Source organism: Pleurodeles waltl, chromosome 12 (genome assembly GCF_031143425.1).
Source record: "Pleurodeles waltl isolate 20211129_DDA chromosome 12, aPleWal1.hap1.20221129, whole genome shotgun sequence".
Classification (NCBI taxonomy): domain Eukaryota; kingdom Metazoa; phylum Chordata; class Amphibia; order Caudata; family Salamandridae; genus Pleurodeles; species Pleurodeles waltl.
In genome coordinates, this window is record NC_090451.1 from 437,577,223 (window position 1) to 437,600,533 (window position 23,311).

General features: G+C 42.0%; 1 protein-coding gene across 1 annotated transcript in view; it reads right to left on the reverse strand.

Annotated features, from left to right (window-relative positions):
* LOC138267784 (fatty acyl-CoA hydrolase precursor, medium chain-like) overlaps nucleotides 1-23,311 on the reverse strand; it is a 548,521-nt gene that overhangs the window by 223,618 nt on the left and 301,592 nt on the right. The window contains exon 6 of the mRNA XM_069216985.1: nucleotides 3,384-3,497. Within this exon, the coding sequence (XP_069073086.1) occupies nucleotides 3,384-3,497 (114 nt within the window). The remainder of the gene's footprint in view (nucleotides 1-3,383; nucleotides 3,498-23,311) is intronic.

A 23,311-nucleotide genomic window follows, 5' to 3' on the forward strand; every position in this document is an offset into this window, starting at 1 on the left:
ATTTAGCATTAATAGCGCAGAATGCTTTCTGGTGCCCAGTTAGGAAAGTAGCTGTCAAGGCCCGGAGTAAATTGATGGAAATTCGTACCCTAAGTGCTCAGTTAGCAAGCATGAGCAGTTTCCAATTCATGTGTCTGTTGCATTTAGCACTATTTCTTGGTGCAAAATGCATCCTCTGGTCCATTTTGGATGTAAGGGGCATTTTTACAAGAAAATAGTGCTAAATACAGAATTACTTCTCTCACCTAATTCTGCATAACCTTGCAGAATTAGTGGCTAATTCGGCGTGATTACGCTACATGGAATTATGTGAGTTACAACATCCCTTTTCAGTGCAGCTATATCTAGTACTACCCCTTGCTCTACCCTTTACCAGAGCTTCTCATGAATTGGTATGAATAGCCATATTTAATGACAAAATGTCATGGTCTATTCCTATTACTTAACAGTGGCTTTACATTAATCTAGTTGCCTAGAAGGTTAAGAATTCTTGGTTAAGTATAGGAGAGTTATTACACAAATGTTTGCCTGGTATGTTCTTGGACCCCTTTTATAAATGGAAATAATACTGACACTCTGTAAGATTCAGTACTAGAACAGGTGCTTGAGACTGCTGAGGAAACATAAGATGCATAGGTCAAAATTTGAGGGTTAGTCTTTAATACAGCAATTTGGAGCCCGCTAGGACCTGGGGTTCTTGATGTCTACCTTATTGCATCTTCCTCACTATCCTCATATAACTGAAGGTTATTCATCAGCTCCTGAACAGAGTTAGAATACTGGCAGTCCACATGGGGAATGTAAGTGCAACACAGTACAAGTAGGTATTTCTACCTTCTTCCTGGTTACAATTGGCTCGGAATGCAAAAAAATATTTACCGGCAACAACTATTGCTGACCTATAAATTCTCAATCTAGAAGAAATTATATCCAATAGAATACCGTTTCCAGTCCATGGTATGAAGTTTCAGCAGATATTTTTAAACCAAAGTACCAGGTCAAAGTTATAAACTCCTTCCCCCATTTGTCTTGAAAATTATATAAAATGAGTACTAATATCATAAGCTCCATATTTCCCTGTGCTCTCTTTCATCCCACAATATTCTACCATAGGATTCTCTAATAACTAGCATCTGCTACCATACTCCCTCTTTCATTCACATTGGTTAACAGTGTGTCTTGTTAAGAAATATGCTTTCTGGATAACTAGACATCTGGCAGTAACCTCTCTCCATTATTGTCTCATTTCAATCATTTCTCCCACTGACATCCCCACTGACAAGCATGTTGGGGTTTGAGTGAGCCATCATTGTTAGTATGCCAGCCATTGATATTTTGGGGCTTTAACCGCTTCAAGCAGGTCTTGGTGGGACGTTTGCACTTTTGAGTTAGTAAGTGCACTACTTAGCCTTTTGATTTCATTCATTTCCTCTGTGGAATGTACATGTTTTCCTGATAATTTCAAGTTGTTGTCTAATATGACTCACGTTCTTTGGGGATTCCTAAAGGTGAGAGTTATAATACACAACTTAACAGTATTGTTTAAGTTAGCAATTCAGTTTTGTGCGGGAAAGACTTGCCAATGTTAGCTCTGGGTTTGAGCTAATACGGCACTTGCCTCAACAGTTTTCTATGAGGTCTCAGCACAATGAATATGTTTAATCAGTATATTATTAGTAATGAGATCTGCAGCATCTTCTTCTCCATGAGGTTCTCCTGTCAACCAACACACAGTCACATACAGACTTTTGAGAATACTATTAGTGTTGAGTTGCGAATCACACACACTGTAGCAGCCATACTGAATTTCATGGTAGTAGACAGGTAGACAGTTGATAATTAAACATCTTGATATCTGAATTCATAAATCATAGTTTAACACTGCAGATAAAGTATTTTGAATAAATAGAACAAATGCACAGGATTAAATTTATATTTTCAAATACATTAAGGTAATAAATACACTAAATATCCTGGTACTAAAAGGCAACAAAACTGACTTTGAGTCACAGTTTACCAAAGCAAAATTGAATAGATTGATGAGGAATCACCTCTATGAAGAAAAGGATATGTTGTCTTATTTATCTAGAGTTTAATCTTGGAGAACAATACCTCACTCCTGGGTAAGGAGTGGGTTTGGTGAGTGGACGTCTTGGTACAATAGATTAGGTCCTTTCTTTACACTTCTCTCATAACACTCCATTCCCAGATATTGTTTTGAAAGTAGTTTTACTTACATTGACATACCTCCAGCAATTTACACCCACTCAAGGACAATTGTTTTGTGAAATGACCTCTCACATGGATCTGGATCATAAGTTGCTTTCCTTCCGGTTCGAGGAAAATTTGAGATTTCTCATGCTGCTCTCAATTGTACTGCAGTCACATATGAAACATTTGTCTTCGCAGTGAACAACAGAGCTTTATATCAGGAAACATATGAACTGTCAGCCCTGGCCCTAATGGTGATGATAACTTCTGTAAAATTCATAAAGTGTGTAAGTAGCACAAATGTATACTGATTTTAAATGCTTATGCTGGAGTTGTGACAAATTTGTGCACCCGATTCTTGGAAAAGAACAATATTTTTAAATCATCTAACCAATGATCAAATACAGCATACAAGTATTGAGAGGAGATGGGATATTTTGAGGGACAGACACTGTGTAACTCATCCTTTACTGCTAAAATATCATACGTATAAGGCACACAATGACGAAAACGAATCGCTTACTATTACAATAGAAACCCAGACAGAGGAGATTTTCAGATAAAAATTTTTTTAAATCATGGCTGTACTTTCTACTAATAAACCTGTTCTTTGCCCTAAGGACAAATATATTGATTCTAGTGAAGTAAATAACTGAAACATGCCATTGCAGACTTGTGGGGGAGGAAGTTCCAACATGAGTCTTAATAGTGATATGTTTTCAGGTACTGAACCAGTGGATCTATTCTCTAACTCTATAACCCAGTTACAACCATTAACAGAAACACTGCACTATGTCCTTACATGGGAACTTGTTGGTACTTTACTTTAACCTACAGTCTTGTCGCTTAGACCAAGGCTGTGAACAGTCCTTGTGTGCACACATTACAAATTCAGCCTTTCAAGGCAAGATATAGGGCTTGATTTAGAGTTTGGCAGATGGGGTTAGTCTATCACAAATGTGACGGATATCCCGTTTGACATATTACGATCTCATTATATCCTATGGAAATCATAATACGGCGGACTGGATATCCGCCACGGTTGTGACAGAGTAACCCCTCCACCAAAATCTGAATCAGGCCCAGAGTCTTTGTCATTGCATGATTCATTTGAACATGCAAACAGGCACTACACAAAGCAAAATATTTTTAGAGTATCTAGATTAACATACCTTATTAACGGCAACAACCATTTCTTCATCTGTAGAAAACATTCCAGGAAATAGTGACACCCCACTCTCAGAGATAGCTTTATGAAACAGGCCTTTGGACAACGGTGATAAAACCTGAAAAAGCACACAACGTTTGAAAAGTAAGTCTTGACAATAATTTGGTGGCAGATATAGATGTTTTAGGTTTTCAGATCTCCAATTTAAAGTACAGACTCAAAAAATGTTAGCAGTGTTGCTGTCCATTTTATCATTTACTTCTTGTATTAATTGATAATGCTTGTCTGTCAAAGAAACTGTCCATTAAAAATAATTAATGGCAGACATCAAATAAAGCAGATCTACCTACTGTAGAGCTGGATGGTATTTGCTCAGAAGGAAGAGTATATCTCCATGGCACCAGAAGTAATTGTGACAGTCATTCCTTTGCCAATGCTGGCTTGCTCTTAACCCAAGTCAACAAAATAGGAAATCTTGGGCTTTTAAATAGTGTAAGTCACCTCTCGATCATTTCGGTGTTCATCCTGTAAAGGGCTAAATCTCAGGTCAAGCCTACACCATCTAATTCATTGAGCAATACTCCAACTGAGCCTAAATGATAATTTCAGAAATGGTTTAAAAACACACGAGGAGACCTACATGCTCAACATACTAACACCTAAGCACCAATGAACCAAAGAGGAAGCATGCACAATAATCCTTAAATAAATCCATCTATGTACATGCCAACACTTGCTCATCAATACGAGGCATTGAGTTTAACCCCTGAAATATTCATGACTGTCTATGTCATGATTGGTTAAAAGTACTGACTAGTAATATTGGGATTAGTTGCCAGGAGATGAATCAGATGGGTCTGCCCACATTAAAAGAGCCAACAAATATGTTTTTTGTAAATTCAAACAAATGAATCATGACATTTGTTCAAAGGCATTGTGAATTCAGCAGTGTGGCTCCTACAGAGTATGTGATTCGAAACTCAACACTAAGAGTATTCTCAAAAGTCTGTATGTGAGTGTGTGTTGGTTGACAGGAGACTGTCATGGAGAAAAAGATGCAGATCTCATTACTAATAGTATACTGATTAAACATATTCATTGTGCTGAGACCTTGTAGAAAACTGTTGAGGGAAGTGCTGTACAAGCTCAAACCTAGAGCTAACATTGGCAAGTCTTTCCCTCACAAAACTGAATTGCTAACTTAAACAATACTGTTTTCCCTAGAAAATAGACCCCTATTGAACCATAGACATAGCAAGTAAAAATATGAATGCCACAATATGTGATGAACTACTATGCTAAGACCCTAAGGTATTGTTACATCAAAACCAAATGATGATTATATTCTACACCTCTGCAAAATATAATATGATTGCCTGAGTCTTTAGGAAGCATTGCTGACTCCTTAAATCCATAAAATTATAAGGACAGAAGTTGGCTAAGTTCCAGTACATAATATCACCTACAGGAGATCTCAATCATTAAAGAGCAGACTAGTTCAACTTTAGTTACCTACAGTAGAAACTAAAATGTGTTTATAAGATATCACAGTTCAAGTTTCACGTTTATTTCTAGAATGCATAGGTAATTAAAACCACTGCACCTTTAATCAATAAAAATAATAATTAAAGATAAAACATACAGAGCTACTGTAATCAAGTACATGATTAAGAGTCAAACTGCAATTCTAAATGCGCATGATTTCAATAGCAAGATTACATTTAAAATTGACTGTGCCAAGTAAGTGTAACTTATTGTAATCAAATTGTAGAAAAAGCATTTTCATAAAGAAGTATCAAATAACTTAAAAGAATGATCCAGGTTAAAGTGCTTAAGTGCTTGATCAATGTTTATGTGCTTGAGTTGTTACCAACTTGGCTACGTGACCTCTCAATCAGACCCAGCTACAGTTTAATTGTGCCTTCCCTGGAACCTCATTTTAACTGTTACGTCTAGGCCATTGAAGGCAGGGCCACGGCTGGCAGGCTTGGTATTGTTTGATGTCATTAGGGGTTTGAGAGCTTACATTCAAGCTTGTCCATGTATTTCACAAGCCTGCTGCAGAGTTGCATATCCTTCCCATTCAAACAGGCTAGGATTGCAGGCCTGCATCTGTGAAGCCCCTTCTGGAGCTAGACCGTCTGGAGGATTATTTGCTGATATTCCATATTAACTTTGCAAATGCATATCTGGTGAACCAGTGTCTCAGGGGCTAGACCGCAAAGCCAACATGACCCTATCATGTTTTTTATGCTTCCATGGGGAGGGATGTACATATGTTGGCAACCATTCAATACGAAGTTTCATGAAGGCTGTTTTAATTTGAGGTTTAATTGCTGTGCCCAAATATGGCTGGGGTACTAGCTCGGTGAAGTACGACAGGGTGAGCCAGGCTTCTTGTCTCTTGGCAAATACCTCTTTATCTGCTAGCAGTGAATGTGCCTTGATGCTTTTGTTGACTGACAATTTAGTTTGGTGGTAGAAACTAAAGGATTCCCATTGGTCAGTTAAACCTAGCAATGCCAGGGAGCTATCTAAGTAGAGCCTGGCTAAGGAGTGGGCCTGCCCCTTTATTACTGCCCAAAGAAGAGAACTAAGCATGCCTAGAGGTGCTGCCTTGCATTTATACCATTATTTTGGAATTTTTCAGGTTGCTAATCAGGGCATTGGCACTGGAATATTCGACTGTGGGATTCAGAAACTCTTATAGTCCAATTTTGGTTCAACTAAGGAGGATCAGATCGTCTGCATTCATCAGGCATAGCAGAGCAGTGTTTCCTAGTTTCGGGGAGTGAGAGTTTACTTGTGCTAATCTGTTTGGTAAGTCAACTAAAAAAGATTAAAAGAATTGGAGCTAACATGCCCCCTGTCGTAAGTCCTAAAAAGTTGGTATTTCTCTTAAAAGATGGGCTCCGTTCCCAAGCTTAATTCTCACCCAGGTGTCTGTGTTGAAAAGAGTTATTGCTCTCAACAGATGGCTGAGGATGTTCTACTTTGCGAGCGTGGACCATAATTTGCCTCTGTCTACCTGGTCAAAAGTGGCCTTGTAGTCTCTGGATGATAATTATAGAGGTTGCTTAGTGTGCCTGCTGTGAACAACAGTAGAGATATGGCCAAACAATTGGCAGATGTGCCTGCTCCATTGGAAAAGCCTGTTTGATTGAATGGGGTTAGATCATCATATGATGTACAAGCTTCCAGCTCCTCCAAGGGACAGCCCACAAAGTACTCAGATTTAACGTCCAGAAGGGCTATGAGTTGATCGTTGGCAGGATCATTCTTTGAGCCCAAATTAAGAATTGGGGTGATAACTGAGCCTCTCAATGAGTGTGGGATGGAATTGGAAGATGTTATACAATTGTAGACTGTTACCAAATGAGCTGCCCAGAAGGATTTGTCCTCATTAAAAAGAACAACAGGAGTTCCATTAGCGCCTGGAGCCCTCCTCTCCCCGGCTTTTGGTTATTCACTGCTGAACTGCCTCTGGGTGAATAAGTGGCGTGCTTAGCTTTCGTGCCACAGTTTGACTAGCCATAACTGTCAGATGGAGCTCAAATCCTGAGTTGGTGTATGGTTTGGAGAACAAAAGTGCTGTGAAAGGAACTGGTACCAGGTCACTTCTGAGATTTTAGTTGTGGCCCTTGACTGTGATAAACCATTTAAACTGTGCACATGTTTCAAAAACCTTGCATGCCTGTTCTCCTTGAGGTTGTGTGTGAGCTTAGTTGCTAAGCTGATTGAGGCTTCCCTTTGACGTTTCCACAGATGTCTAGATTTGGACACAAGCGCTTATGAGGCTTCATGTCTTGGGTTTCATTGATGTAGTCATAGGGTGCTGTTCAAGCTTCATTTTAGCACCTTGGTTTCCCAGCTTGTGCGGGTGATGAACCACAAGCTCTTTCACAAACTGTTCTCAAGCCATTTGCATGGAGCTTGCGCTGTCAGACATGGTTACCCACATACGTTTGGTCTCCTCGGATAGGCCAAGAATGGTGTCTGATGACCTTTTAAGCTTCTTGACATTGGTTGTATATAGGGCACGCTGTAATGCGTCTGATGGCTCATGGTGGTCAATGGTTGCAGTGAGGACCAATTCTTGTGGTAAGTGATCACTTTTCTTCTTGCAGTAATGTGAAACCTGGAGACTTGATGAAACAAGGGGGGGTGAAAGGACTGTAAAGCTGATTAGCTTGTGCATCTTCTGATTGTGAAAAGGGAAAGAGTACGACTGATCTATATGGAAGTGCCCATTAGAGACATGTAGGTTCATAGATTTCAGATCCTTAAACAGTGATCTTCAAAGTTCATCAATCGTAACAACTTGACTTGGTACTCGGTGCTCAGTCTGAAATCTGCCAGAAAGCGTTCTGAGCCACAATAGCTTCTTCAGTACATTTGGTGCCCAGGAAGTTCATTTCAAAGTCTCTGGAGAGAATCATTTGAAAGGGAGAGGGACCATACTGCAGCTCGACAATTTCCTTGACCAGATGGTCTTTGGCTGCCAATTTGAGGTCCTTTTTTGGGGGGATGTAGATATTCATGAGAGCTAGATTGAGGCTTTGAGAGCCCCAATTCTGAGAAAATAGAACTGTTTGAAGTTGGGCACATAAGGTGGCTCCCTTCTGTTGCTCATGGGATATAAATCGCTAAGCCTCCACTTGGGAGACCATCATGGGCTCTTTTTGTGACTGGCAACGAATAATTGGTGTACCTTGGAATCAATTGGCTGTTTCAGCCCATGTTTCATGCAGCATGATTATTGGAATTGAGAGTAGATAATTCAGTGTCTGTTTATCATCTAGCTTATCAAGAAGATTGTTGCTCTTCCAAGAAAATACATGAAGTTTCTCTGTTGGCCCTGATGCCATTGGTATCGATTTGCTGATTCATGATTGTCTTGTTTTTGGATTCAGAGTGCCTGGAAGCAAGCTCCCATCATGAGAACAGGTGGACTCCTGCTGATTTGCGGCAGTAGCGAGGAGCCTTGTGGGACAGGGAGCAATGGCGATTTGCTCCATGCACTTCTTAGAACTGAGATAGGGACACTACTTGGAGATATAAGTGCCTGATAAGCTGTTCTCTTGAGTAAGAAATGGGCTACGCTGATTCAGTAACCTAAGTACCCCAGTCCCTAAAGACTCCTGCTGCACCCAAAACCAGTTTAGAGGCTATGCTAGATGTCCGTATCACCTTAGAGGTTTCAGTGCCACAAGTTGCACAAGGGGGGAGAAACTCAACCAAGGCTATATCAGCAGTGGTTAGGTTCACTGTGTCGGGTATTTGTCTCAGCAGGCAAAGAATGTTGCCATGGTTAAGTAAGACAAATGATCCTCTTAAGTCATATTTGGGGTACATTAGGGTTGCTCTAGTGCTACCGCGACTGAGGGTAGATACTGGTAATGATGTTAATGTGCGAACAGAAACCTGAGGCTTCATATCAACAGTGGCAACCACACGTCATTTAGAAGTTTGGTTCGCAGATGTTGGTCATGCCTTGCTGTTGAGGCTCTGAGTTGACAGCTCCAGGGAAGGTTTCTGTGCAGCCCTGACTGTGCGTGATATGTTAGTATGATCAGTGTTACAATAAGTGTCACACTCCCACTTGCCAAGGAGGATCTGTCAAAAGAGCTCTATTTTAGATGGGGGCCGTGTTTCCCAGAAGGTCTGTTTTTTGCTGTACAATAGGCCTTTTGGGATCCGAACATCCCCGCTGGGGAGCAGTGGTTATTTGATTTTGAGAAATCGCTGGAGCAGCCTCTTGGTGCTAAATATGCTCTTGCTCGTGGGGTCCTAAATAGGGCTCGGGGAGGTGTTGTTTAACCCTTCTGGATCTCTCACTTGCTCTGCTGTGTTTGCCCAAATAGTGGTTTAAGGTGGTTAAGGTGGTTATTTTGACTATTTTACTTTGGTTTTATCCCTCTGTTTTCACCCTTTATGCCATTCTTCTTTGGTGGTTCTTCCAACTGATGTATCTGGACTGTAGTGGACCCTGACTTGAGTCCAAAGGGCTGCTGCTAGAATCAACGTCAGGGTCTGGGCGCAGGCTAGTCTGAGGTCAGTGAGACTGTAGCCCTTCTTCAATGACTTCTGCTGATTGCAAGGTAGCTGTGAGGCATGCGTAAGGAGCCTGGGGCTTGCTCCTAGAGGACTTGTGGTAAGAGAGGGCACCAGCTAAGGCACCGGTTGCAGCAAGCTGCTGGCAACTTCCATTGCAACGTTATTTGTCAAAGCGAGTTGCATCAGGCAGTTCTTTAAATCATTGATGATGTTGCTCAGCATTCCCAGAAGAGTTTCTAATTTGTCCAAAATTTGAGAGCAAACGCAGGGACGAGTCCGGGTCCAGACTTTGGCTGTCTTTTGGGCTTTGACTATTAAGTAATTGAGGTTAACAATTTCTGCGTCAGTTAGTGATGGGAAGACAACCAAGGTATTTAGTGTATTTGCTGCACTTTCCCCGTCCGTGCTGCAAAGAACTACAGGCAGCCTGCTTGGTGGGGCCTAGCCTATGCTCACCACTCCACACCATGCTGCAGGTTCAAAAAGAGCGCGGGGGAGGGGTGCAGCTACAGCAAGTCCAGCAGGCGGTATACGGGTTCTGCTAGCTCTGAAACTCCTAAGCCATGCCTGGCTCTGCGGCCCAGGTTTCTTTCAATGCAACAAATGTAAGGCATGCAATAAATGTCAAAGAACACAATTTGCCTTATGAAACCAAATGGAAACTTGGAAGATGAATTAACTGTACAGTGTTTTTATAATCTACGAGATTGCATCTCTGTGTGGGAAACAACGCATAGGAATCATTTTAAAGAAAAGAATATCGGAAAACACGAGAGCTGTGAGATTGATAACGTGATGAGAACTATCTCTATCACAATAATTTGAATGAAGGTCTACAACAGACAAAAAATGTATTCCAAATTGGTCTAGATGCTGAGGAAGAATAAGCATTTCTTGCATAAATGTTGGCAGCTCTCAGGTTTCATAATACCATTTAAAATGCAACCTGGAATATCATTTTCCCTGAGGGCTATGGGATTTTCAATTATGTTCTAATTTTTTGTAATTAGGATGATGCTGGTACTTTTCTTTTTCTGTTCGTTTTAATCTCTCTTTTTTTCATAATGATGTTGCTTTATCGATATAGCTTTATCCTACATGGACCTTATTTAGAAACGACTAAAAGATTAGCTGAAATTTATGATAACAAAATAAAACATATGAAAATAAGCAATAAAAAATGATCCTCCTACTTTGCTATTACTGAATCTAATTGGCCCACTCGGAATTTATCAGAAAACAAATGTCTTTTTTTAAGATTGAAACACGAGTTTCACTTGCAATGAGTAACCACAACGCAATTAGGAATAGTGGCATGTTTGGATAAATTGTAGTACCCGCTGGGTTTTATTCAGAATATATAGTTCTCTTTGTGACGGTGTTGGAGTGTAGCTTTTATAATCAAAATTAACATGAACCAGTTGCAAAATAACATGTAATCAAGCTGCATAGAAAATGCATTAATATGTTTCTAATGTACGCACTTGAAATGTGCCCACGGGGAGTGGCCACCAAGGTATACCATGACTAACGAAATTGATTAATAATGAATTGTTAATGTAATAATGTATGATTCTTGTTTAGCATTAAGAGTTATATACTAAGGTTTGCTGAATAAATCATTAGGCCTTAGTTAGCATGAGTCTGGGCATAGCTGCCTGGTCTCATATGAAATGTGTTTTCTAAGGTGCACTGTGCTGTAGTCCTGAAGGACACAAAGCTGTACATTTCCAGGAGCTAGAGATGTGTGTAGCTGTAGTAAATTCTTTCTCATGAGACCCGACTTGCTCAAGGAGACATTCTTGTTTAATGCAACAGTGTAATTCACAACAGGTACAAGGTTGCCTGAACTGGTAAAGACAATGGAGCTACTGACTGGAGTTGTGCGTGTAACTTTTTCTACCTGCCATCTCACCCGATGAAGACGTAAATCACAGGAGCCAATGAACTGTATGAGACTTTTTTTAGGAGAAAATTCTAGTAAGGTGAACACACAACTATTGGATAGAGATAGTGGTGCACCAACTACCAACCAATGAGAAATTAGGGATTTGTCTGGCAAATTCAATTTAACGTCGCATTACAAGGAGACATCAGCCATTAGAGGGACACCTCTGCTGTTACTCTGGCATTCCGTCTTTGCCTTTGCTGCTTTGACTCTTCAAACCATCCTTACCTTGCTTTGCCCAATATAAAGTTCTTCTCCTCCTTAAGAGGGAAGAACTTTCTGCCTTAGTTTCTGAGACTTTGCTGTTCTATCCTGGTGGATGGCGAATCGACTACTGTCCTGAGGACGAAGACTTACCCTGTATGCTGACCCATTACGGAGGGTAACTATATGATGATGAAATTGAAATTGTCTGCTTGCCTTTCCTTTCTAGGTACCAACTGCTTTTGACAGAGACCATATTCAGACGTTTTCCAAATTTGTGTTACTAAATTGTTTTGCATGAAGCCCCACATGCTGATGCTAATTCAAGGTTAGTCAAGGCGATCACTAATATTGGGTGCAATCAGACAAATGACCGAATCTTTGCTGTGTTGAACAGACGCGCTAATGATACTCTGCTAAATAGATACATGTTGACGCTGTGTTTTGTGCTAATGTTTATAATCTTCGCTTAAATCTTATTCGAGTTGCCACATTATAACATTGTTGATGTGTTTTCTGGTGTTGAGACTCATAAACTTGCTAGTAGAGTGTAACCAATAGGGAATAAATATCATAAAATTTACTAAAATCGTGTGAATATTCATGGCTGAAAGGTCGCGTCGCGTTTCAAATTCATATTGAAGTGATCAACTAATTTGATTAATTTATTACTGTGAATATTGATGAGACTATTGACTTATTGATTGATATGCTGAGTAGTTATCTCGTCTTAAGGTGTCTCCAATCAGGGTCAAAAGATTAATTGGACTAAAACGAGTCCCAGACTAAGTAAATTACCTAGGGAGGGATGCGTTAACAGTTCTGGTAGCAGAGGACGGTTTCAGCACTTTGGGGCCCTAAGACGAGGGTCCATTGTTTTAGGATTGTTTTTTAAATAATGCAAAGTGGAGAGAGGATGTTCCCCTAAGCCCAAATGACTTTCCAGGGACCCCGGAGCTTGCCGAAGTGAGTTAGGTATGTTCTCGGCGTTCTAGTGATGGTATGAGTGAAGTAGGATTTGTGTTTGCACAGCTTATGCATACTGCAGATGAATTGTGAAGTCTGTGAGAATTTTAGGCCAGGTGATGTTTTAGTAGGACTGGGCGTACTCCGCAATATGAGAGTAGGGAAGTCGGCTAACTTCATGTGAGTGTGGCGCTTTGTGCTCAAAATTGTCCACGTGGTTGTTGGTGATGTACAGACCGTGCATGGTTTAAGACTCCAGAGCATATTGATAAGTGTATGAGACACTCGGTTTATGTTGTAATTTGCGTGGTTTTATAGGTCAATCGGCGTGATTGACGAGTTGAGTTTGAGTCAAAGTGAGTGAATGAAAACCTTAGATGGAGATTTGGTAAGTTCTAAAGTGCACTAGGACAAACCATTGACAAGTCGAGAGTAGAATTTGCGGGTCGAATTCTGCTTGCGAGTGCGGGATCTGAGAAGGAGAGAGTAGCGGCCAAGGCTTCAAGTGAAATCTCTGTAAAGTTCTGAAGCGATTGTGTTACCCTTCCTGTAGGAAACCGGCAAATTTGAGTTTTGTTGTTAAGGTGCTCGCAATATATTGCATTAGATTTGCGTGAATAGAGAGTGAGGAAGACAAGCCGCAGGACTTTGTCAGCCGCAGTGTGTGTGAGTGTGACGTCATTGGAGCCGCGCTGGGATAGGTCAGTTAGTAAGAAGGGTCGCACACGGATTGGCAGCTGTCCGTGAGAGGCAATTGGTTGTAAGGCAGGAAAAAGGCGTTCTGGGAATTAAAGTCACTTCCTGATTCAGTTATAAACTAAATAAGAGACGCAAAAATGAAGTTCTTCAAGGCTCTAAAGAGCGCTTTGAGGGGAGATGTGTACATTACCGCAAGTGTGGGGGACCGTACACCGCCAGAGGATACTCCGGCTTATGCCATAATGGAGGAGAAGGGAGTCGCGCCATGTCTTTGGCTAAAGCAATGGTGCAAACTAACAGAGAAAGATGGGTGTTTATCGTTTCCAGAGAATGGGACGTTCAACATAGGGGTTCTAGCGAATTTACAGAAGGCGTTAACAGAAGCAAAAGCTGTCTCCGAGGCCGGCACAGTTTGAGGCGCTAGCAATCTGGGAATTAATGGCCATACGACAAAGGCAGCAAAAGTTTGAAAGGAGAATGAGAAAAGCAGAAAAGACGCTAGCGGAGGCTAGGTGGGATAGCGAGACCAGGATGTGGAGAAGAGAAATAATAGATGGAGTCAGAATGTTTCCCGCAAAAACGAAAGAAGCCGACACACAGGGAAGAAAAGCCATTTGTAAAACAGACAAGGGTTCTAATAGAGGGTAAGGGAATAACAAGTCTTGGGCAGATGCAGATGACGATGAGTTCCTTAATCAGTTGTTACATGATCATCCACCACCGTATGCCATGAATGACAATAGACCAAGTACTAGTGCAGGTCCTGTAAGTTTATCGCAGAATCGGGGAACAGCGCATACAGCTCAGGTAAATGCAGTTGCGACACCAGCTCCAGTGCAGAATAGTGTCAGCGCATCCACTGCGTCAGCAATGCAGACGCGGTTGCAGCCACCACCAGTTCAGAGGTTCTACCCAGATGTCCCAGTATTACAGACCAATACGAATTTGATGGTGCGCCCGATCAAACATATGCAAGATCAAAGTTGGTACAGATGGAGCCAACTCCACTTCTGCTGCCCCAGCCGCAAGAGATGGTTCCGAATTGCGCTCCGGTCACAGGACCGCAGTCAGTCACAGCACCCATAATGAATCAGACGGTGGGAGCTAATGCTCCCCAGAGTCTTGGGAACAGGCAGACACCAGCTGCCATATCCCTGCCGATTACAGTTGGTCCACCCGTACCTTTGTATGCACAAGCAAAGCCTAGTGTATGTGACCAATGGGTTATGATGCAAGAGGTGCTAAGAGGAGGGTTCACAGGAAGCTCTCAGGGGATGACACCGGGAGAACAGACAGCAGAGAGGTCTAGATCCTTGTTAGACTTCAGTCCGATTGGGGTTCCTTTAGAGACAATGAGACAAGCAGGGTTGGGTCTACTGATTCCACAGGTACTGAGTGCAAATACGTCACAATTACCGATGGTGCAAGCTGGGAATATCTCATTGCAAGGTTTGACAGCGCAACAGCTGAACGAGTGGTTAGACAAGCTGGGTTCACCGCAGACTACCCCTGCTACAGCAGAGCGGTCAGAGAGAGAGAAATACCTGAATTTTGTCAGGTTGGGTGTGGAAGCAGCCGAGTTAGTTGAAAGAAGCATGGGAGTGAATAGGCTAGAGTCATACACTGAAGCAGAATTGAGGTATCTGTTCCCAAAAATAACCAAAGAGGTGAGCAAGGTGCACCAAAGGTTGGCGAATCTAGCAGACAAATATGGTATAGACTTAGACAATACTAAGCATCTAAAGAGGAGATACAGATTAGACTTTGAACCTAAAGATTTTGAGCACATGAGGTCTACTGGGATGAAAGCACACCTTAAAGAGATTTTACAGAGCATGCAGGTTTGGGATGCTTAGAGAAGTGGGAAGGCAGATGGGCAAAGAAGAGAGACAAAAGGAAAAGTGACTGCTTGGAGCAGCAGCAGCCACAGGCAAACCCATTGCCAGATACCGGTACCATAAAGATGCTACCCATGAGAAAAACGGCTGGAGGGGTTCTTGTTCATGTACCATGGTCCAGGGGTGACATTCTGTCATTTACCAATGACTTCCCCAGGCTGAGGGAAAAGCCGATAGAGTGGTATCAGCAGACAGATAGATTTGTGAAGCTTGCGAAGTGTCTTTGGGAAGACTTGAATACATTGTTTGAGATCATCGTTCCTGCTGATTTGTGGCTCGAATGAAAGAGAAGTGTTGACTGGCCAACCGCAGAACCGGCAAGGGATAGGGCTACTGGAGCACCCTCTCCGGAGGTAATGAAGTATTACCATAAGGTGATTGATTTCTTGAAGCAGAAAGAGTCGCCGCAGAATACTGATTGGCAAAAGATTGATTGAACGGCACAAGAGGGCAAAGAGTCGATACATGCTTACTATGAGAGGTTGTCAAAAGCATTCAAGCATTACAGTGGCACGGAAGTAATAAAGCCGAAAGACATGAATCACCTTGTGTTCAGGTTCGTTGAAGCGCTGAGACCAGAAATTAGCCAGATGATCAAGAATCATTTGATTTGTTGGCAAGCAAAGCCGATTGATGAGGTGTTAAAATATGCGAAATACTGTAGGGATGAGATTGAGTTGAAGCAGAGAAAGTTAAAGGAGAAAGCGATGGTGATGCAAATTAAGGCAGCGCAAGCAGGGATGCAAGGAAACGGAGTACAGCAGATGGTACAACAGCCACGGGAAACGGAATGTTTCACACGCAAACGAGAGGCAGAGGTCGAGGAGGTTTTGTGAACCGTGGTCCAGATTTGAATACCGTTGTGGTTCAAAATGATGTGCAAGGGATGAAGAAGGTGTTACCATACCATGCGTGCGGGGCGTGGGACATTGGAAGAGGGAGTGCCCGATGATGGGGCAGGAGGGTGTTGTTCAACAAAGCAAGGATGTCAGTGCATTTCAAAATGTTAAAGGACCAAGAATGAGGGGTCCTTATCCAAATTTCCAGAATAACATGGTTCAAATGCAGGATCTCCAACCCATGCAACAGGTGCAGATGCAGCAAGTGCAACAGCAGATTCCAGTGATACCTAGACAGAAAATGCAGTTGCCCTTAGCACCAATAGGACAGCAACAGATGATGCTTCCTCACCAGGTCACAAGTCAAGGAATGGGTCAAAATAACACAGTACAACAGTTCCCATTGCGTGGTGAGAATGGAATAAACAATGAATGGTCGGATGACAGTTCAGATAGTGAGGAGTGCAGGCTTGCAGCATCCCTAGAAGTAGATCAGAGGGGACCCTATGTGCAGGGGAAGGTGACGGGTCATAAGGTCTCATTTTGGTTGACACAGGAGCTGCATGCTCTACAGTCAGGAGTGCAGAAGTTCCGAAATTGCCCCTTTCAGGACGTACAATAAAGGTAGTGGGAGTGGCAATTCAGCTCCTGACCAATCCGATCACAGATCCGGTTCAAGTTGAAATTGGTACCTTTCAGGGATTGCACAGGTTTGTAGTCTGTGATTCCAGTCCCATGTCCCTACTGGGAAGAGACTTACTGTGTAAGACGAGGTGTTCTATCACCTTTTTGAATGAGGGAATAGAGGTGCAGACAAACAGTGATGACAACGGAGATGATGGTCAGATCTCAGAGCCAGAAACAGAGACTACAGATGAAGAGTACCCCTTGATAAGCTTCATCCCAATGTTCACGATGACTGATTTGCCCGCAGACTTGCAGGGGACAGTCACAGAGAAGGTGTGGGACTTGACAGGAAAAGAAGTAGGGTTGATAAAAGGAGTAGAACCAGTCAAAGTAGACGTGAAGCCGAATGCGGTGTTTCCCCCAGGTACCACATGGCACAGGATGTCCTTATACAGGTGACGCAGATAATTGCAGATTCTGTGAAGCAGGGAGTTTTGAAGGAAGTATTGATCAGCCCATGTAATTCACCTATAATGGGTCTGAGGAAGCCCTGTGGAAAAGTCCAAATTTTACAAGACTTGAGAAAGATCAATGACATAGTGGTGAAGTGTTGCCCGATAGTGCCAAACCCAGCTGTGATCATGTTTCAAGTTCCATGCTACACAGAATGGTTCTCGGTCGTTGACTTGTCCCAAGCATTCTTTTCTGTGCCTCTTCATGAGGACAGCCAATTTCTCTTCAGTTTCAAGTTCCTGGATAAGGTTTACAGTTGGTGTTGAATTCCTCAGCGGTTTTCGGAGTCACCATCTATCTTCAACCAAATTCTGAAGAAAGATTTGGAGTCATTGGAACTGCCTTTCCAGTCGACTCTAGTGCAGTACATTGATGATTTGTTGATCGCCTACAAAACAAGAGATGATTGCAAGTACAACACTATTGCCCTTTTGAATCACTTGGGAAAGAATGGACACAAGGTGCCCCCGAAGAAGTTGCAGTACTGTCAGAAAGAGGTGAAGTATCTAGGCCATTTGATTGAGAAAGGGTCCAGGAAAATATCGAAGGAAAGAGTGACTGCCATATTACAGATGAATCCGCCGACATCCAGGAGAGATGTCAGGATGTTTCTGGGAATGGTGGGTTACTGTCATCAGTGGATCCCGAATTTCTCCATTATCTCTAAGCCCTCGGTGGGACTGACAGCTAAGGAGGTTAAGGATGGTCCAGATACCATAACTATGTCCGATAGAGAGATAAGGGCATTCATTGAGCTGAGGGATTGTATGTGCAGGGCTCCAGCTTTAGGTATGCCTGATTACACAAAGCATTTTGTCCTGTTTTGTCATGAACGTGATGCTTGTTCTTTGTCTGTCCTGACCCAGGTCCATGGAGGTGCAAACCGACCAGTAGCATATTTTTCAGCTACTTTGGACCCAGTCGCAGCAGCCTTACCGGGTTGTCTGCGTGCAGTTGCAGCAGTTGGTCAAAGCCTCACACAGTGCGAAGGCACAGTGATGGGACATCCCTTAACAGTAATGGTTCCACACTCAGTTGAAATACTATTGACCTGAACTAAGACCCAGCACATGACAAATGCTAGATTGACCAAGTATGAGACAATTATATTGGGGTCACTCAAACGTTGTACTGTATTGAACCTGGCAACTTTGCTTCCCAATGAAAATACAGATGTTGATGATGCCGAAGAGGTAGAACATGATTGTCTTGAGGTAACAGAACTGTGCACCAAACTGAGACCCGATATCAAAGACACCCAATTGGAAGAAAATGATTACATTATCTTTGTTGATGGCTCATGTCTGAGAGACTCAGTAGGAGTACTGAGAGCCGGATACGCTGTATGTACAATCACTGGTATTCTAGAAGCATCTTGGCTTGAAAGAGTATACTCTGCTCAAGTGGCTGAATTGATTGCTCTTACCAGGGCATGCCACACCGCTGACAAATTGAAAGTGACTATCTATACCAATAGCAGATACGGATTTGGGATTGTCCATGATTTTGGCCAATTATGGTCCCAGATGGGTTTCATGACCTCTTCTGGTTCTCCAGTGAAAAATGGCGAAAGAATTAAGGAATTGTTGCATGCGATTGAGTTACCTCTTGAAATTGCCGTGGTGAAATGCAATGCTCATGTAAAATCACAAGATTTTGTGTCAATGGGAAATGGATATGCAAATCAAGTCGCAAGGTTTTGCGCTTTGAACTGTATATCGTTCAAGGATCAGTGGAAACTGTTACCTGAAACAGAAAATGAGACATGCACAGGTTACGCACTGAGGGTGGTTGACACAATGGAAGAATTAAAATTGTTGCAGGGACGTGCCAGTAGAGAGGAGAAACGCTCTTGGCTTAAAATGCTGTGTGTACAAAGACCAGATGATTTGTGGGTTTCAGACGAAGGGAAAATGGTTTTGCCAAACAGTCTTTTGTCACAGTTTGCGAGGTTTTACCATGGTCAAGCATATATTGGGAGAGATGCCATGATCAGGTTGTTTAAAATTGATTGGTTTAACCCGAAATTCAGACAAGCCGCAGAAGTGATTTGCCACAGGTATGGTGTATCATCTGTCAACAGATGAATGTGGGGAAAGGGACAGTGGTGAATTTGGGACACATTGGGAGAGCTGGAGGTCCATTTAGCAGATTGCAAATGGATTTTATCGAGATGCCTGTTTGTGGAGGTTTGAGATATGTGTTGGTGATTGTGTGCATCTTTAGTCACTGGATTGAAGCTTACCCTACACGCAGGAATGATAGTCTCACAGTAGCGAAGTTGCTGCTCAGGGAATTGATACCACGTTTCGGGTTTCCGATCTCTTTAGAAACAGATAGAGGAAATCACTTCAACAATGAGGTGGTTAAGCTCTTGTGTGCGGCACTGAACATTGAACAGAAGTTGCATTGCAGTTACCGCCCTGAAGCATCAGGACTAGCGGAACAAATGAATGGTACCCTAAAGTCTAGAATGGCAAAAATGTATGCAGCTACAAATTTGAAATGGCCGGATGCATTGCCCTTAGTGTTGATGTCAATGAGAAATACCCCCAACAAGAAAACAGGACTGTCTCCTCATGAAATTCTCATGGGCCGAGCTATGCGACTGCCCGCAGTACCTGCGAATGCTCTTGTGAATATCACAGATGATATGGTGTTGGACTACTGCAAAGGTCTGGCTGATATGGTCCGCTCTTTCTCCCACCAGGTGGAAGCAACCACACTGCCACCGATAAATGATCCAGGTCACAAAATGAAAGCTGGTGACTGGGTTGTTGTCAAGAAACATGTGAGGAAGTTGTGTTTGGAGCCACGTTGGAAGGGGCCGTATAAAGTTATACTAACGACTACCACTGCTGTGAAGTGTGCGGAAATTCCAAATTGGAGTCACACAAAGAAGGTGACTTATCCAACTGATGACGAAATTAAGTTATCGACAATAACCGCTACAGAAAAGGAAGTCTCAGGGCCGGAGAGTAATCAAAGGGGAACTGAGGCTGGAGGAGAGCCTGTTGAGGACAGATCCAGAGGGGTGACGGGGGGCCTATCTCAACTGAGGCACCAGGAGAACCGACCCAGAGAGAGGTTCTCCCAGAAGCAGACGGATATGGGTTTGAAGTTGAACCCTTGACAGACCCAGAAGGCGAAGGAGTTGAGACAGAAGGAGGTCCGAATATCCAGAATCCTCGTGAGCCACTTGCAGGTCCAACAAGAGAAAACACCATGGCACAAGAGGAGGGCATTGAGCAGCAACCAGAAAAGCTGAATGATGAAGGGACACTTAAAGGGGATAAGTGGCCAGAGTCGCGGGTAGCAAAAGGAAAAGTGGTCATTGATGAGATAATGGAAGAAGAGATAGATACAATAAGAAAAGAAGATCTGAGCAAAAGAGAATTGCAAGGCGACCGCAAGTTGAAAAGAAAGCGAATAGCAAACAGAAGATACGCTGGTCCCAAATGGGCATATGCAACATCAGCTGAGTGGCAACAAGAGTTCTTAGCATTCTGCTTTGATCGAGAAGTTCCAGGTCAGTACTATGGTACCTGAGTTCAGCCACGAGATAAAGAGACTGTGTTAAGCTGAAATTGAATTAAAGAAACTTGAAAACAGAGACTGATAAATTACCGGATGTGTCACTGTTAACCTGAATTGACTTTTGAAAAAACTGATTGTGACAAGCTGCTAACTGGACTGACAAAAGACCCTGGGAGTGAATGAGAGAGCTGTAAATACTTGCTAAAGAGAAACTTTGCTTAGCCTTGCTGTAAAAAAAAAAAAAAAAAAAAAAAAAAAAAGGAGAAAGGAGAAAAAAAACTTTAACCATCCTCAGCTGATTTGTTGCTTACGTTTGTAGCATTTTACTTCCTGATTCTTTACAGATCATGTCTAGCTCGGGAGATGACATTGAGGGGAATAAGCGTTGTAAATATTTTGGTGTTGTGTGTGTGATATTCATTATAGCTTTGTTTGTGGAGATGTGATTGGTGGATGAGAATGAAGCAAAAAATGTGACAGTTTCTGAGACTGCTACACTAACACCTTGAGAATTGTTTTAGCAAGATACAAGGTATCTACATGACGAAACTAATACAAAAGGGGAGTTGTCTACTAACGTTTTCTATCGCTTGTTGAGTGAGTATGTTGACACTTTTGATGCAAAGGCTTGTTATGTATGTACACAAATTCCTATTTCAGTCCAAGAGGGAGTTACATATCACAGCTTGCCATTAACCTATGGGATTAGTTGTAGTCTGCTACTAATGCATTTCTATAATCAAGAAGAAGTGCAATATTTTTCTCAAACTACGACCTTGTGTTCTCTCATGTGCCTATCATAGAAGACCTGAATAGTGTAGCTAAGTATTATGCCATAAAACTAATTAAAGGGTTTTTTGAACCTAGAGTAGCGATTAGTACATCATATGTACACCGCAATAACTTGACATGCTTGCTTACACCCATAGAGAAAAGCTTTCTGGATCACACTGAAGATAGAAGGAGGGTTTTAAAAGGGAAATTAGAAAAGGGCTTGCAACAACGATCATTTCTTAGTAATAGCAACAATGGGATTAGAGAGCAAGGGAAGCTATCTTTAGATGCGAAACATGTAGGTAGGCTTTGCATAACGCGGCCAAAGTCATATTATGACAATGTGTTTGTGGGTATGAGTGAGTGTAAGCATGTGTTTTTGTTTCAGAATAAATGGACTTTCATGCTAAATAGAATGGATCAAGCGATCCCAGGGGTTTACTATATTTGTGGACTTAATGCTTATTACCGCCTACCAAAGGGATGGTATGGGACATGTTACTTGGGGATAGTTTCCCCAAAGATTTACCAGCTAGATGACTTAAAGAAATTTCCAAAAGTGACAGAATTACTTTGTGCTAGGCAAAAGAAAGAAACTGCTCCTGGTTTGGTAGGAGGAGACAAATTTGGAGCGATAATTCCTTCAGTGGGAGTTGTCTTAAACTCCATAAAGATTCGAAAATTGTCTTCTATTGTGGATAACATGTTGACAAACTTCACATGGGCCATACTCCTGATGGATACTGAACTTGCTGCAGTTAGGGCTATGACTCTTCAAAACAGGCTTGCTTTAGACATTCTTTTAGCGAAAAGTGGCGAAGTCTGTAAGATGCTTAATGAGCGTCACTGCTGTGCCTACATACCTGACAATAGTAATGAGATTAGAAGTATGCTTACTAATTTAACAAGAGAAAGTGCAATTTGAAGGAACTGAAGGAACCAGGAGTTTGGGAAAAGGTTGGAAAAGGACTTGTTAGTGTGGGGAGTTGGTTTAGTAGTCTTTGGCATGGGTTACTGGGAAAATTGATACAGGGGATAGGGATTATTCTGGCTTGTTTATTTGGGCTGTGGTTATCATGCAAAATTGGCAACAGGATTAAAGCAAATTTGACAAAACATAGGGAAAGAAAAGGGAGAAAATGTTCAGCGCAAAATATGAAAAGGCAAGACAAAGGGATGAAATTAAGATGAAGGAGATAAAGAAGTGAAAAGGTTGTTAAAAGAAGAAATTGTGTGATGACAAGAGTCATCGGAGGAGGGATTGTTGGAGTGTAGCTTTTATAATAAAAATTAACATGAACCGCTTGCAAAATAATGTGTAATCAAGCTGCATAGAAAATGCGTTAATATGTTTCTAATGTACGCACTTAAAATGTGCCCACGGGGAGTGGCCACCAATGTATACGATGACTAACGAAATTGATTAATAATGAATTGTTAATGTACTAATGTATGATTCTGTTTTAGCATTAAGAGTTATATGTTAAGGTTTGCTGAATAAATCATTAGGCCTTAGTTAGCATGAGTCTGGGCCTAGCTGCCTGGTCTCATATTAAACATGTTTTCTAACGGGCACTGTCCTGTCGTCCTGAAGGACACAAAGATGTACTTTTCCAGGAGCTAGAGATGTGTGTGTAGCTGTAGTAAATTCTTTCTCATGAGACCCGACTTGCTCAAAGAGACATTCTTGTTTAATTCAACAGTGTAATTCGCAACAGGTACAAGATCGCCTGAACTGCTAAAGACAATGGAGCTACTGACTGGAGTTGTGCGTGTAACTTTTTCTACATGCCATCTCACCCGATGAAGACGTAAATCACAGGAGCCAATGAACTGTATGAGAAATGTCTTAGGTGAATATTCTAGTAAG